The sequence below is a fragment of the Sinocyclocheilus anshuiensis genome, unplaced genomic scaffold, assembly GCF_001515605.1.
Source record: "Sinocyclocheilus anshuiensis isolate Anshui unplaced genomic scaffold, SAMN03320099.WGS_v1.1 scaffold1036, whole genome shotgun sequence".
In the NCBI taxonomy this organism is placed as follows: domain Eukaryota; kingdom Metazoa; phylum Chordata; class Actinopteri; order Cypriniformes; family Cyprinidae; genus Sinocyclocheilus; species Sinocyclocheilus anshuiensis.
The window spans coordinates 638294-652482 of NW_015550226.1; the positions used below are offsets into that span (position 1 = coordinate 638294).

General features: G+C 36.9%; 1 protein-coding gene across 3 annotated transcripts in view; it reads left to right on the forward strand.

Moving 5' to 3' along the window:
* Positions 1-14189, forward strand: part of LOC107661004 (protein PTHB1-like) — a 164070-nt gene that overhangs the window by 4072 nt on the left and 145809 nt on the right. For 2 of the 3 annotated variants that reach the window (XM_016450443.1, XM_016450444.1), the window contains exons 2-9: positions 2131-2243; positions 3583-3733; positions 5473-5537; positions 6002-6115; positions 7725-7899; positions 10206-10290; positions 10376-10559; positions 11955-12084. In XM_016450443.1, the coding sequence (XP_016305929.1) occupies positions 2132-2243; positions 3583-3733; positions 5473-5537; positions 6002-6115; positions 7725-7899; positions 10206-10290; positions 10376-10559; positions 11955-12084 (1016 nt within the window). In that variant the 5' untranslated portion in view covers position 2131. The remainder of the gene's footprint in view (positions 1-2130; positions 2244-3582; positions 3734-5472; positions 5538-6001; positions 6116-7724; positions 7900-10205; positions 10291-10375; positions 10560-11954; positions 12085-14189) is intronic. The other variant, XM_016450445.1, reaches the window with a different exon arrangement.

Below are 14189 nucleotides of genomic sequence, written 5' to 3' on the forward strand. Positions count from 1 at the left end.
CTCTTGTAAATTAAAAAGTAATGCGTTACTTTACTAGTTACTTGAAAAAAGTAATCTGATTACGTAACTCGCGTTACTACCCCTAACACTGATGAGGACTGTATAGCTCTATTAGAGAGATATCCATCATATGTTCTTTAAATAACGCTCTTCAGTATTTTTTGTGCTGAAACATTTGATATATTATGTCAATGCACAGAAATCTGTCCATCTTATTGAACCGGTCTACTTCCTTGCATTTCCTGTTCTCTGTGTCTCTCTGGTGTGTGGATTAACTCTGTTAAGCAGTTAGGAAAAAGCTGCTTGAGCTGCAGCCAATGAAATCTGCAGTCATGTGACCCATCTGTCATGTTCTACTCTCAGTTGTATGCAGGGCCATGCACAGACATTTTGAGGGGCATGTGCTGAAACTATTGGGGGTGGGGCAGTTATTGCTCAGCCGTATATACTGTATGTATATGCATTTATTCATGCCTACCTGTGCACGTGCCTGGTTGTATGTCAGGCAGACCCAGTGGTTCAGTCAGCATCAAAGACCATGTGCACAGAAGTGACCACTTGCAGACAAAGACGGAATGATTTGATCTGGTCTTAGTGGAGGGGTCTTTATGCTTGCATAAAATACACAAGTGTAATGAGATCCAGCAGAATTGATTCTGCAGCGGTTGCCCTTCTATTTGAATATCTGTGTATTAAGTCCACAAATATGTAAAATCATTAGGTATAATAATGTATTTCAGCTGCATGTCCTAAGATTTGCCTTTACTAAGCTTTGTGCACTTAAAAATGCACCTGATGGGAATGAAACAATTTTTTTTATATAAAGTATATTGTATATTATAAGTATATAGGCCTATAAAATAATGTTTAGTTCTAAATGGTCTATTCTTTTCTATTGTCTATGTATTATATAGATAACTCTAAATACCCCCAGAGCTAATTTGACAGCCTTGATTATAACATACCCAGGTCTCCAACAAACACTGATCAATTTTTGATTTTTTTTTGTAATAGTTGCTAATATTCTAAGGAATAGCTGTTATGCTGAAATCTATCCAAGAGCAAGTTGCTAAAATATCCACAAACTCACAAAAGAGCCTTAAAGGAATATAAAAAAATGAATATGAATATAAAAAAATGAATACTTTCTCACCCTCAGGCCAGAAATTTGTAGCATTACATCACATGCTCACCAATAGATCCTCTGCAGTGAATGGGTGCCATCAGAACGAGAGTTCAGTTTCAGTTAACATACATGTTTCTGCTAAAGTCCTATATCCATATGCACAGAACAAGCACAGTTTACAAGCGAAAACAGTCCAAAACAGTTGTAATCTGCTGGTGGACAACAGGGGATGCACCTTCTCTACCGGGGGGAAGCATTGTTATGGATTATAGACTCGTATTTTGACCAAAAGCAATGGTTTAAAGTTAAAATGCCTTAATGATGGATTTTGTTTCTTAAAAAACATGCTGCTTTTCGCTTGACTAGAGTCATGTGAATTACTTGTGGATTATTGTGATGTTTTTTTTAATCAGCTGTTTGGACTCTCATTCTGATGGCACCCATTCGCTGCTGAGGATCCATTGGTGAGCAAGTGATATGATGCTAAATTTCTCCAAGCCATAAGCCAAGTTATGTTCAGTGAAACATGAAGCATGGGAAGCTTGTATCATAACAGTCAAATCAGGTGGTGGAAGTTAAAAATGGCTCAAAACTGTACAGGACCTTAAACATGCAGTTCATGCTTGAAAGCCTACAAATGTCACTGAAGCAGCTCTGCAAGAAAAAGTGGGCTAAAATTGTTCCAAAGTGTGTAAAACCCATAAACGCCTACAGGAAATTGTTTGGTTGTGATTATTGATGCTGGTGGGGTATGTCCAGTTATTAATTCAGTCACTGTTTCAACACAGGGGCACTGGATATAATTATTTCTTTAATGCTTCTGGTTCACTTTCATGCATGCGTACGTTTTTGTTAAAGATCTGATGACATGCCGTGTAAAAATGTGCAAAAATGCAGAAAATCAGACATGGGTCAAACACTTTTTCACAGCACTCAAGGATTTGAAGGAGTTTGGCAGATGTTTGGTTCTAATATGTAATTAAATGACACTTATCTCTTTACAGGATGTCTTTATTTAAGGCTCGTGATTGGTGGGCTTCAGTGCTGGGTGAGGGTGAGGAGTTTGACCAGGGAAGTCTGTGTGTTGGGGATGTGGATAACAGTGGAAGTGGATATGGTGAGTTAAAGTACTTAATACACGGCTCTTTTAAGTAGTTGATTAGGATTGGGGTGCGTTTCCCAAAAGCATTGACATCTTCAGCCAACTATTTTCACAAGTTTTGTTGTTACCAACATAGTTCATTGATTGGTTAACGTGATAAAAATGGCTTTCTTTTGTTCATGTAAATAAACTAGAATAATACGACATTATTTGTGATCTTGAAGGGATTTATTTTGCAGAAGTTATTACTTCACCACTTGGGCATGACTTCATTAATGACTGTCCAATATTGTTTAATCAGCATGGTTCAAACTAGTACAGAGATGTGCTACGAATTTGGGAAACAGTCATGACTCACAACTTTTAAAACTGTTTTATGGAGTTTTTGTCTACTGAGAGATTTTTGGGATTTTTTTTGTTTTGTTAAAGGGGTCATATGATGCGATTTCAAGTTTTCCTTTCTCTTTGGAGTGTTACAAGCTGTTCGTGAATAGATAAGATCCCTAAAGTTGCAAAGACTAAAGTCTCAACCCCAAAGCGTTTCTCCGATCACCAATGCAGACATGGTTTTATGTTTACGCGGCTCGATACACAACGCAACGTGTAAAAAGACAGTGTAAGTCAATATAATCAGTAATTATGTCCCCACTGGATGCAACAAATGCCTCGTTTATAATGGGTTTTACTGGTTTTGTCTTGTCGCACCGGGACACGGCATCACAGTATGGTAAGGGGCGTAACATTTCCGTCACACGCTTGAGGTATTCGGCCAATCACAACGCACTAGATAGCTGGCCAATCAGAACATACCTCGCTTTTCATACCGATGAGCTTTGTAAAAATCTATGCGTTTCAGAAAGGCAGGGCATAGAGGAGAAACAATAATGTAGAGTATGTGAAAAATAATGTGTTTTTTTAACCTTAAACCGCATAAACACATTTCATTACACCAAATATACAAAATAATGTTCTTTTTTAGCAACGTCATATGACCCCTTTAACTGAACATTTGGCATGTTAAACAGCAGTACAATCCAGTGAACACACTAAAGTCACACTAAGTGGATTTCATACCAAATGTCAGTAGACTGGGAAGATTTTAAAACGAGTGGTTCATTAATAAATTCGTACGACTTTACCTTCACACTGAGGAAATACAAGCGCAGCGCTAAAAAGGGGCGGAGCTACATAAGGTCTGCATAAGGATGCTCCAATGGCAATAAAGTTCAGCTTTATTCCTTATCTGTAAAGAAAGTCCAAATGACAAGAATTAGATGCAGGGCATAACGTTCAGTATACTGTGATGTTGAACCAGACTGTTTACATTCGCTCTCTGTCTCATTCTCTAAACCAGATAAGATTGTAGTGGGCAGTTTTATGGGGATGTTACGCATCTTCTCACCACACCCTGCTAAACCAGAGGAGCCGACGGAAGCTGACGCCCAGCTGCTGGAGGTTCAGTTGCCTGACCCCATCATTCAAGTGGAGATGGGCAAGTTTGTCTCGTAAGTGTCACATGTGCTGTGCTTCAGCCATTCACATCGCAGCAATCATCACTACCAACTCAAACACGTCTCTACAAAATCATAATCAGCTTATTTATCAATCTGCCACATATACCAATTATCAGCACAAATCATATTTGTATGGCACTTTCCATGAATAGGATACAGTTGGTACCCTATTATTTTTTTTAAGCAATAAAGGCACAAATCCCATATTCTTTGGGAAAGAAAAACAACAACAAACAAACAAACAAAAAACTTTTCAACCTCTAGAAACCAACAATTGTTTGGTTCTAAATTCTCTGTTACCCTCCTCTTGCTTTTGTTGATGTATTTATTTAATTTAGGATATGTATCACTAGAAAATAAAGAAATCATACAAACCAGGTGTTTATTCAGAAAATTATTTTCATAAGAGTTATTCATTTCACTGATACAGCTTCAAGTCCTATTTTGTAAGTGCAGCACAGGGCTTCTATAGCCTTTATTATGTGCCTAATTCCAAACACACATATACCAAATTATAAAGCTACTACGTTTATTATGATTATAAATCTGTTATGTTCTCTCTTTATATTATGTTTGCTGATCGTGATGTTATGAGCAACAAATGCAGTGAGACAGAAAGAAACTGTCACTTCTGATTCCTTTAATGGAATCTTATAATGATAGTTTTTATCATTTGTAAATAATTGATGTTCATAAAAAGTCATTACTCAAATATTATAAAACAATTAACAACAGAATTATCTTCACTGTTAGTTGTACTGTATAGTTGCTGTTGTATTGTAAGTGATTAGGCTTTTAGACATCCAAGGGAAGTGGATTCCGTGGGTTGCTTAAGTCTGGAATACACTGCACAACTTTTGCCCAGATTTCTGCCCTGATTTGCTCGGAGTTGACAGATTTCACAGAGTATCACAGTGTATGATGGGATATTTTAGACAACAGCCAGATGACTGTTGCCAGGTTTCAATACAAAATACTTTTAATATGATAGAACTAACTTCTTGAAACACTACAGGAAGCTTTGGGGCTGTATGTGTCAATGTTCCATTCTAATAATACCTGATATAGTAGCTTATACCATGGTACTTCTAGAATGTTGAGATATATAAGTATACTGTATGCATCAGCCTAGATTATTTGCTTTTTAATTTCTTTTTATCATTGCTAATTTGTTTTGTTTCTAAAGGATATGCCACATGAAAGAGCAGTTGAAATACCGTGGTATTCATTAAGTTCTAGAGTAGACATACCAGGACATTTTCCTTTCATTTATGCATGTTATTCATTATCAATTTTATTATTGTTCTATTGATTCCTGGTCACTGTCTCAGCTGCATCTCACAATATTTAGAAATGTAACACGTTTGAATAGAAGAATTGTTCTTGTGTGTAGGTCTGATCTATAGCTATCTTTTGACAGATAGATTTCAGGATCATATTTGATACATTAGGCTTTTATGTCTCCTACAGTATGATATACTGTAGGAGAATATGGAGTTCATACTCAAAAAGGAAAAATGAGATCTTTAGAACAGTATAGCAGACTACTTACATAAAATGTACAAATATCTGTTGTCGTTCTGTATCTCCTAATAATGTCTTTGTAAGATGATATTTAAATGCGTAGTTTTATGATCAAAGCTCTGAAGTTTTCATGATGGGGCAAAACATATAATGCAATGTAATATAATTCCCTTTTCTCCTTTTTCTTGCTTTGTCATGCATTGTAGTTGTTCAGAGTTGCTCCATCTGGCAGTGCTTCACCCCAGGAAGCTGTCTGTCTATGCTGTGTCAGGTTGGTTTTCCACAGATTCAGACCTATCTTTTGTTGAACTTCCTTTCAATCACTGCCATAAAACTTTGCATATTAGTGGTCGACTTTTTTTCAGTCTTAAACAGAACTATACTCATGCAGTGGTTATTTTTGTACTTTCTTTATTGACTGATATTATAATTGCAGACCAGGGGTTCCCAAAGTGGGATCTGGGGTCAGGAACCCATAGCCATGGAGTACGTGAAATAATTTTAAGGCCCTATGATTTCCACAGTTTGGACAGAATCGCAGAATCCATTCTTAAAAATGGAATTTATCGTATGTTCATGACAACCTGTCAAGACAGAAGTTCAGTTTAACTTAAAAAGTCAGTCTGAGCTAATAATTATTGTCAATCTGTCATATTTATATATTATCTTGGGATTTTGTGCACCAAATGTATGTGCTCTTGCAGATGTGCTGTTTGCTGGTGTTGGTTTTCTCAGGTACTGCTGGGAATGTTGAACATGGTGACCAGTATCAGCTGCGACTGGTGTATGAACACAACCTGCAGAGAACAGCTTGCAACATGACGTATGGTCCCTTTGGGGGTGTCACAGGTAATTGTTATTATTAATATTCCACAACATCTCATTCTAAATTTAGCTACATATTTTTTTCTTTTTATAAGAAAAATTAGTGTGATGGAATAGATGGAATAGTTTAGGTCTCTCAAAACCCTTTTCAATCACACTTTACAGTATGGTGCCATTAGCTAATATTAATGCATTAAGTAACCAACAGAGTAACTAACAATGAGCAGTACAATTGTTACAGCATTTATTAATCTTTGTTATCACTGGTTAATAAAAATACTACTGTTCATTAGTTCATGTTAGCTTAGGTTCATTGGTGTTAACTTTTGATTCTTATAATGTATTCGTAAATGTTGAAATGAACATTAACTAAGATTCATGTTAATGTAATAACAAATAGAATGTTTCTCATACATTCATTCTCATTCACATCACTCTGAAACCTAATGCTCGCTTTAGTCTCAATGAACATCTGCTTGTAAATTCTGGATCCTGATATTTCTTTTGTTTGTGTGAAGAAAGCCGATTAAAGTCGACCCCACTATAAATAAAATAGTAGCACATGTTCGTTTAATAGGATTTTAGATTTAAAGAAGTACCTTTTTTTGGGCAGTTCTCTTATCAACCACATGAGGACAGCACAGTCTCTATGATGGAGTTCATCAACCATTAGTCACATTTCATCTGCACCTGACCAAGAGCCAAGAGAGTATAAAAGGGAGAAGACTCAACAGAAATATTGTAATAATAAATTGTATTTCCTAAAATGCTGGCTGCAGATATTGGTCTTTTCCCATTCAAGTAGATAGCAGCAGTACTTGTAAAAAAAAAAAAATTGTAGGGATGACAGTGTGAACTGACCTATATTAAAGGGACTTTTGTACAGAGCTAATCATTTAACCATCTTTATGTATAACATACTGTAGTATGACTTCTAATACAGATGAGAGTGAATAAATATAACAGTAAAGGGGCTAGTTGCATGAAAGGTTTAGACTGGTCTTACAAGTTAGTCATCAATTTTTTTCTTCAAGACTGGTTATAATGTTTTTTAAATTCAGTTACATAAAAGCATAGATTAGTCTAAGTTAAATCCAAAAATGATGGATTTCTTATTGGCTGACTGCTAGTACTTAAGGCACTGTCTTAATATAGAGGCTAAGTTTATGCAGCTGGCCCCAGAACAACCCAGAAAACATTTGACAAACTCAGTAGACAAATACGCACTGATTTTATGTTAGCTTGGGCCGTGGCTATTCTCTTGGATGTTTATTTCTTATTATTAAAAGGACAGATCTGACTCTAAATTCTGATTTGATGAGCTGCTTCGAAGCCATTGCAGAATGCAGACAAATAAAATTAGCGCACAATCTGCATTAATTCAGTTGCTACATTATTCAGAACCAGAGCAACCTACTCTATATTAGTTAGGAGGTGGAAAAAGTGTTTAGACTTTAGTGATTAAAAATAATACAAAAATAATAAATGCAACTATTTAACATTGGTGTGAAAATCTGGGCTATGCAATCTGGCTGTTTGCAACTGGTTCATGTTTTTATAGCTGCATAATACTATTGAATATGTCCTTCTGTTTATGTTGTCTCAACGGAATATTTCCTGTGCTGTTGTGCAGGTCATCATTTCATCTGTATCCAGTCCATGGATGGGATGCTGATGTTTTTTGAGCAGGAAACGTATGCTTTTGGTCGCTTCCTGCCTGGCTTCCTGTTGCCCGGCCCTCTGAGCTACTGCATCCGCACTGACTCCTTCATCACGGTTTCCTCCACCCGGCAGGTGGAGTGCTACAGGTGAGTCCAATTCGCTCCCTGACCAATTGTCCATATAGTCACTGGCCATATCCTTTCACACACAGACTCATTCTTATTGAACGTACAGGATATGTGGGTATTCTATACATTTACTTTTTTATTATTCCTTGGTCATATCTTGGAATATGACTTTACGAGACACATCGCCAAGCACATACTCAGTCTGCATGTTTAAAATAAGTGCAGGAGTATATTAGAAATATGTTTCCTAAAGCAATGGTAGGTTAGGTGTAACACTATTTCCAGCATATCCTTACAGACATGATAAGGGAATGTTTTTACATCCGAATGAAATTTCCATTGATTGATCAACACTGTTTATTTTTGCTGTGTTGCTGTTCTCATTTGTGGCAAACGATATGGGTCATGTTTCATTTACAGACACATTTGGTATCCGTAAGGGAGCGAAGGTAAGATAGCACAATAAAACAGGAAATAGCTTTGGATGACGGTTTCAAGTTCATCCTACTTATTTACATACTCAAATCTTCAGGATTAAATATGATTAATTGTAGTATTGATATGTTAAAGAAATATCTTAATGTTATGTTTTTTAAATAATGTAAATTAGTCTTTAGAAGTCATTTTTCAACAAAAAACATCTTTAACAGAAACTCCCAACAGGTTGTATGCAGTGTATTTGGTTATAGACACTTAATTAAACTAATAACTTATTTGACTGAATTAAACTGATAACATAACTTTTAATAAAATAATTTGAGCTTGACACATGACAACATATCACATGTTGTGCAGTGTTATATATGAAAAATGGTTCAATTAAATCTGTTCGTTATATCAAATGATCGTGTCTCTTCAGACATATGGATAATGTTTACAATGTTCTTTTGAACTTTTTGAACAACAAAGTTTTGGGTGCATGGACTTTCATTTGAGGTACAGAAATCTCTCAGGTTTCATTAAAAATATCTTCAGTTGTGTGTTGAAGATGAATGAAAGGCTTATGGGTTTGGAACGACATAAGGGTAAAATGATGATAGAGTTTTCATTTTAGGCAAACCTTTAAGAAGGAAATATGATCTTTCACAATCTGGCTAAAGCTGTTGAAAATGGAGATCTGAGCTGAGGTGAGACAGCAGAGCCTTTGGTTCCTATAATACTCCTCATGACCTGCTGATAGTTTTGGAGGACTGTCAGTGATTTCTGAATACAGCGTTTGATCTGTTACAGACATGTGCGCGCACACACACACACACACACACATGCACACTCTAAACGCCAGTACCGAACATGCTCTCAAAGCTGAATAATCACTGCTGTGTCTCATTGCTATAAACGTTTGCCCAAACCCACCCAACATTCCTAGAGGAATTCAGTAGAAATTTGGGGTCATATTGCAAATTCAAAACAGGATTTTCTTGTTCTTTTGAAACAAAACACTTTCCAAGAATAGGGTACTAAATTGACCTAGAAACTCCATCGAGGAGGTCCATCATCCACTTCAGGGGGGTCAAACTAAATATTATATGAATGGTTTTGTTTTACGTTTGTTTTATATAAGGTTTTTCAACCTTTACAACCCTTCAGCAAATCCTTGGTAGGGTGGCCATATGTGCCATTTATACGGGACACGTCCTGGCCATGATTTTAATATTGCCTAAAACATCCAAAGTAGTTTGACCAAAAGCATGCAGGTATTGTACATAACCGACCAATCATGGTGCATCGCACGTGAGAAGGTGTGAATGATCAAAGCGATGCAAATACGCGCATGTGTTCATTCGTTCGACTTGAAGCTGCGAACCGATCATTGTATGACACCAAAGTACTGCGAGAGTGATTTGAAAGCACAAGGAGCCATCTGCTCTGCTCTCTATAGCTATCGTGAAATAATGTCATACAATGATCGATCTGCACAGTGATAACAGCCAAAACCTGGATATTTTAGGCAATATAGAAATCCTGGCAAGGGTGCGTCCCGTAAAAAGGGCCCGTATGGTCACCCTAATCCTTGGACATGTCTGAATTAAAAAAAAAAGCAATAATAATGGTTTAAAAATAAAGAATTAATTACAAAAACAATTATTTGAATATAATTTCAACAGATTGTGTCACAATTAGACACTTTTGTATGATTTATCTTTTCTGTTGAAAAGGTCAAGGTAAAAGTCATGGGAAATGGTCATGAAAAACTAAACTATGACTGCTTGTGAAGAAACCTTCAGTGCATCAGTGTTCTGGTGAAGTGAATATTGAAGCATTGAGCAATCTCCAATGTCTCTGTTTTTTGATAATTGGTGCAATTAACATCTCTTTAAACGCAGGTATGAGACACTGGCTGTAGCCACAGATGCAGACACCAGACAAGACTCTGATCAGCAGAGCAAGAGCTCAGGGAAGAGACTGACGGTGCGTTTCCTGAAGATTGAAAGTGCTACTGTTTCCAGTGTGAATATTTGCCTTTGGAAATGACTGTGTGTATGTTTGTCCTCAGGCTGACTGGACACTGGTGTTAGGAGAAGAGGCTTTAGATATCTGTGTTCCCAACCCATCTTCAGCAATGTCCTCCATCTTTGTGCTGGGGGAGAGAAATTTATTTTGTCTCAAGGATAATGGTCAGATCCGCTTCATGAAGAAATTGGAGTTCAACCCCAGCTGTTTCTTGCCCTACGGATCAGGTGACCCATACTTCATGCTGTGCTGTTTAGACTTCTATAGCACATGGAAACCTCCTGTTTATGCTTAAAGCAAGAAAAACTATTTGCCAATGGAGTAAGAAAAATGTATGCTTAAAATTTAAAGTGCCCCTATTATGGGTTATGAAAGGATCATATTTTGGTTTTGGGAGTCCCCAACAACAGGTTGACATGCATGCAAGGTCAAAAAACACTTTCATTGTCTTATAATATGCATTTATTTTTACCTTAATTGCTCAACGATTACTTGCTCCTTTGCGTGACGCTAATCTGCGGTGATTGGTCCGATTGGTCTAATTTTCGTTTCATCTTGTCTGTAATGCCTGATAAAGCAGCGTTTGTGAGCGCAGTGCTGCTTTGTGTACAGCCGTTACTGGGGAAACTGCTATTTTACCGCTCCAAAAGCGGCACCTGAATTTGCATTTTCATTCAGACCAACACGAAAAGACCAACAAGTGGGCGGGCAATATGCTAATGTTTCATGTTAACGTCAACATGAAACGGCTTGGGATTTGTTTTAAAAACGACTCTTTCTTTTGAGAGACAATAACTTTATACACAGTGCACTTTCAGATTTAAAACTTTGCAGGATGTTTTCATTCACTTAGAGCTGTGTTACACACTGCATGAAAGGTAATTTTCAAAAATCCATAATAGGGGCACTTTCTCTTAATATCTTACACAGCTGTGCTTGTCAAGAAAATTTGTCCTTGTCATCAAAAATTCATTTATTTACCATTTATCATAAATGTATCATTTATTTACCATATGTCATTCCAAAGACTTATTTTTCATTTTCAAAATGCAAATGAAGATATTTTTTTTAAACATGAACAATTTCTATTTCTCCATTGAAAGTCCATGTGACCAAAATTTTTAAGCTTCATGAAGACATCATAAAAGATATCCATATGACTAAATGAGTAAATGATGAGTAAACTTTCATTTTTGGCTGAACTGTCCATAGGAAAGGATTTCTAGATATTTTTACTGGAACAAAAAAACAAAAATACCAATTAAGAAATGTTTCCATATTATCTGTCAAAGTTGTGTGTGTGCTGTGTGCTGTAGAAGCACAAATACACACACACACAATCATGTAGACAATCTCATGAGATAAATTACTGTTGTCTTTATCTGCTGCATAGAGAGAGATGATTTTGGGCCACAGAACGGAGATGTGTATGTGTATGTTGGTGAGAGGGGTGTTGGTTTATAGGAAGGTGAGAGATGGATGTCTTCTGGTGGTTTGGAAGTGGATGCAGTCTATCATTTAACCGCTGCATTGACTCTCCATGTGAGGCCCAGAGACCACAGACCATCTGAACACACTTCCTCCTTCATACTCAGCTGTCTTCTCTCTGGCTTTGTCTTCAGTTTCTGAGGGTTCCACCAACATCCTGATATGTAACCATAACAACATGCTGCTGGTGTACCAGGATGTGACGCTGAAGTGGGCGGCCCAGCTGTCCTGTGTGCCTGTGGCTGTACGCATCGCTAACTTCCCGTAAGTGAGCGCTGCCCAAATGAATCTTTCCTGGCTGTCCTTAATCTCCTTAACCTCCATACTTCATAGAAACACCTGACAACCCCGTCGGTCCAGTCTATCTCAAGTTAGACTGAATGTAAGATGTTGTGTGTGGTATATGCTATCATTCTCAAGGTTGTGTGTGCGGTGCGCTATGTCTCTTTGAAGTATTCTGTGTTTGTGGGACTGTTAGCTTAGAGTGGTTCTCATATGCAGAGGTAACAGATACGTCTGTAGAGAGAGTGTTTAACTGCACTGGTCTCTCTGGCCATCCTGCACGGGTCACTCACTCTACATTGTCCGTCCTGTCTCTCTTCTACTGGCCTCACGTTGAAAGAGCATCTGTCAGCACCACCTAAATGAGCTGCTGTGCTTGTCTCTGTTCACATCTCTAGCACACACACACACATAACCACTCACACCTTCACTTTTTCAAACTTTACTATATTAAAGATAAATAATAAAATGCAACTAATCATGCAACCATACATAGTTAGAATAGCCTAACAAATGGGCTTATCAAGGCAGGAGAAATCCCTTTCCATCTTTTAGTGTTGAACCTTTGAGTTAAATCCCATGTGTCCAATCAAACAAATGGTATTTTGGTGCAAATTCATCTGTCAGTAGAAGCAATCCAAATTAGATGCATGCCAGTATGCACCTTTTCCCAAACAAGCTGCTTTAAATTATGGTTGGCAGTTTGGGGAACACTCAAAATGACTGAAACAAATCATTTCAAATAAATGGTAGTTCTACAAATATTCCTTATCCATCAGTTTGACTCAATAAGCCATACATTTACTGTCAGGCTCTATTTTTATCTGTCAGGAAAATATTGTAATGCCTGGTATTTTAATGTGACATAAACACGATATTCACAAGAATATCTTTCAGTCTGCAGTCTGCATTTTGCTGTAAAACAGTAGGGAAAACATAACAGATCCTGTATTCATGTGGTTTTCTCTCCCGATTTAATGAACATACGCCTTGAATAAATTGCTGGAATGCAGGGAGAATCTCTCATTTTCTTCACAAATCCTCAATCATGTCTTTTTCCCGGCTTGTTTTTAAAACATAATTTTCTCCTTTTCCCCTATCCCTATCAGCAGTTTTTATGGGAAAGCATGGAAATACAATGTGTTAGCCTATCTGTCAAAATTATTAAAAGCACTTTCCAACATATCCAACAGTCTTCCAAATAATGAGGGGAACATTTTTCATTCATGCAACATGTTAAGGCTCGATAACTATATAAGCGTCCACTACAGCGGACAATATCATCTGTTCATTCTAAGTGCACGCTCGTCTGCCGCTTTAAATTCTCGAGCTTGTTATAGCAGGATTGATTTTGAGTGGGTGTCAGTGTTTTTAGCATTCATCAGCTGGAAAAAAATAATTCTGAAAGTGATTCCAACAAAATCGTTTCTCTGCGCCTTTATATCATTATAGCGGCGGTGTGGACTCTGCTATTCTTTAATATTGAGAATGATTGTTAGAACTATATCTTTATTGTTGTCTTTATAGTTACTGTCCTTTTGTGAACAGGCCTTTACATAATATAGAACTCAATTCGAGAGTCCTTAGCCATCTTCAAGAAACGGCTAAAAACACATATCTTCCATCTTTATTTGACCCTCTAACTCTAGCACTCTCTATTCTAATTCATCACTGACCCAACCTACATACAGTCAAACCAAAAATTATTCAGACACCAGATATAATTTTTTATAATTTTTTTTTACTAGTGGGTGCAGGACACTAGTTAATTTATCTAAGTGAGGATAGCAAAATGAAGTAAACCTACCAGTAAAATTGATAAAAAATTGGGACCAAAAATTAATCAGACACTTCGACTTGACCATGTTTTGCTTAAGTGTTTTTTTCTTTAATTGCTAATGTGGCCTTTTTACACCACAGACTGAACAAAATAAAGCATTGCTTGGTAATTAATTGACCTAAATTGGTATTATCTAATTGCGTACATAAATTTAACATCTGAATAATCTTTGATTGATTGTAATCCATTACAGACATTTCTATCAAAGTTATCTGACATTATCAAGATTAATTTGTTCTGACACAGT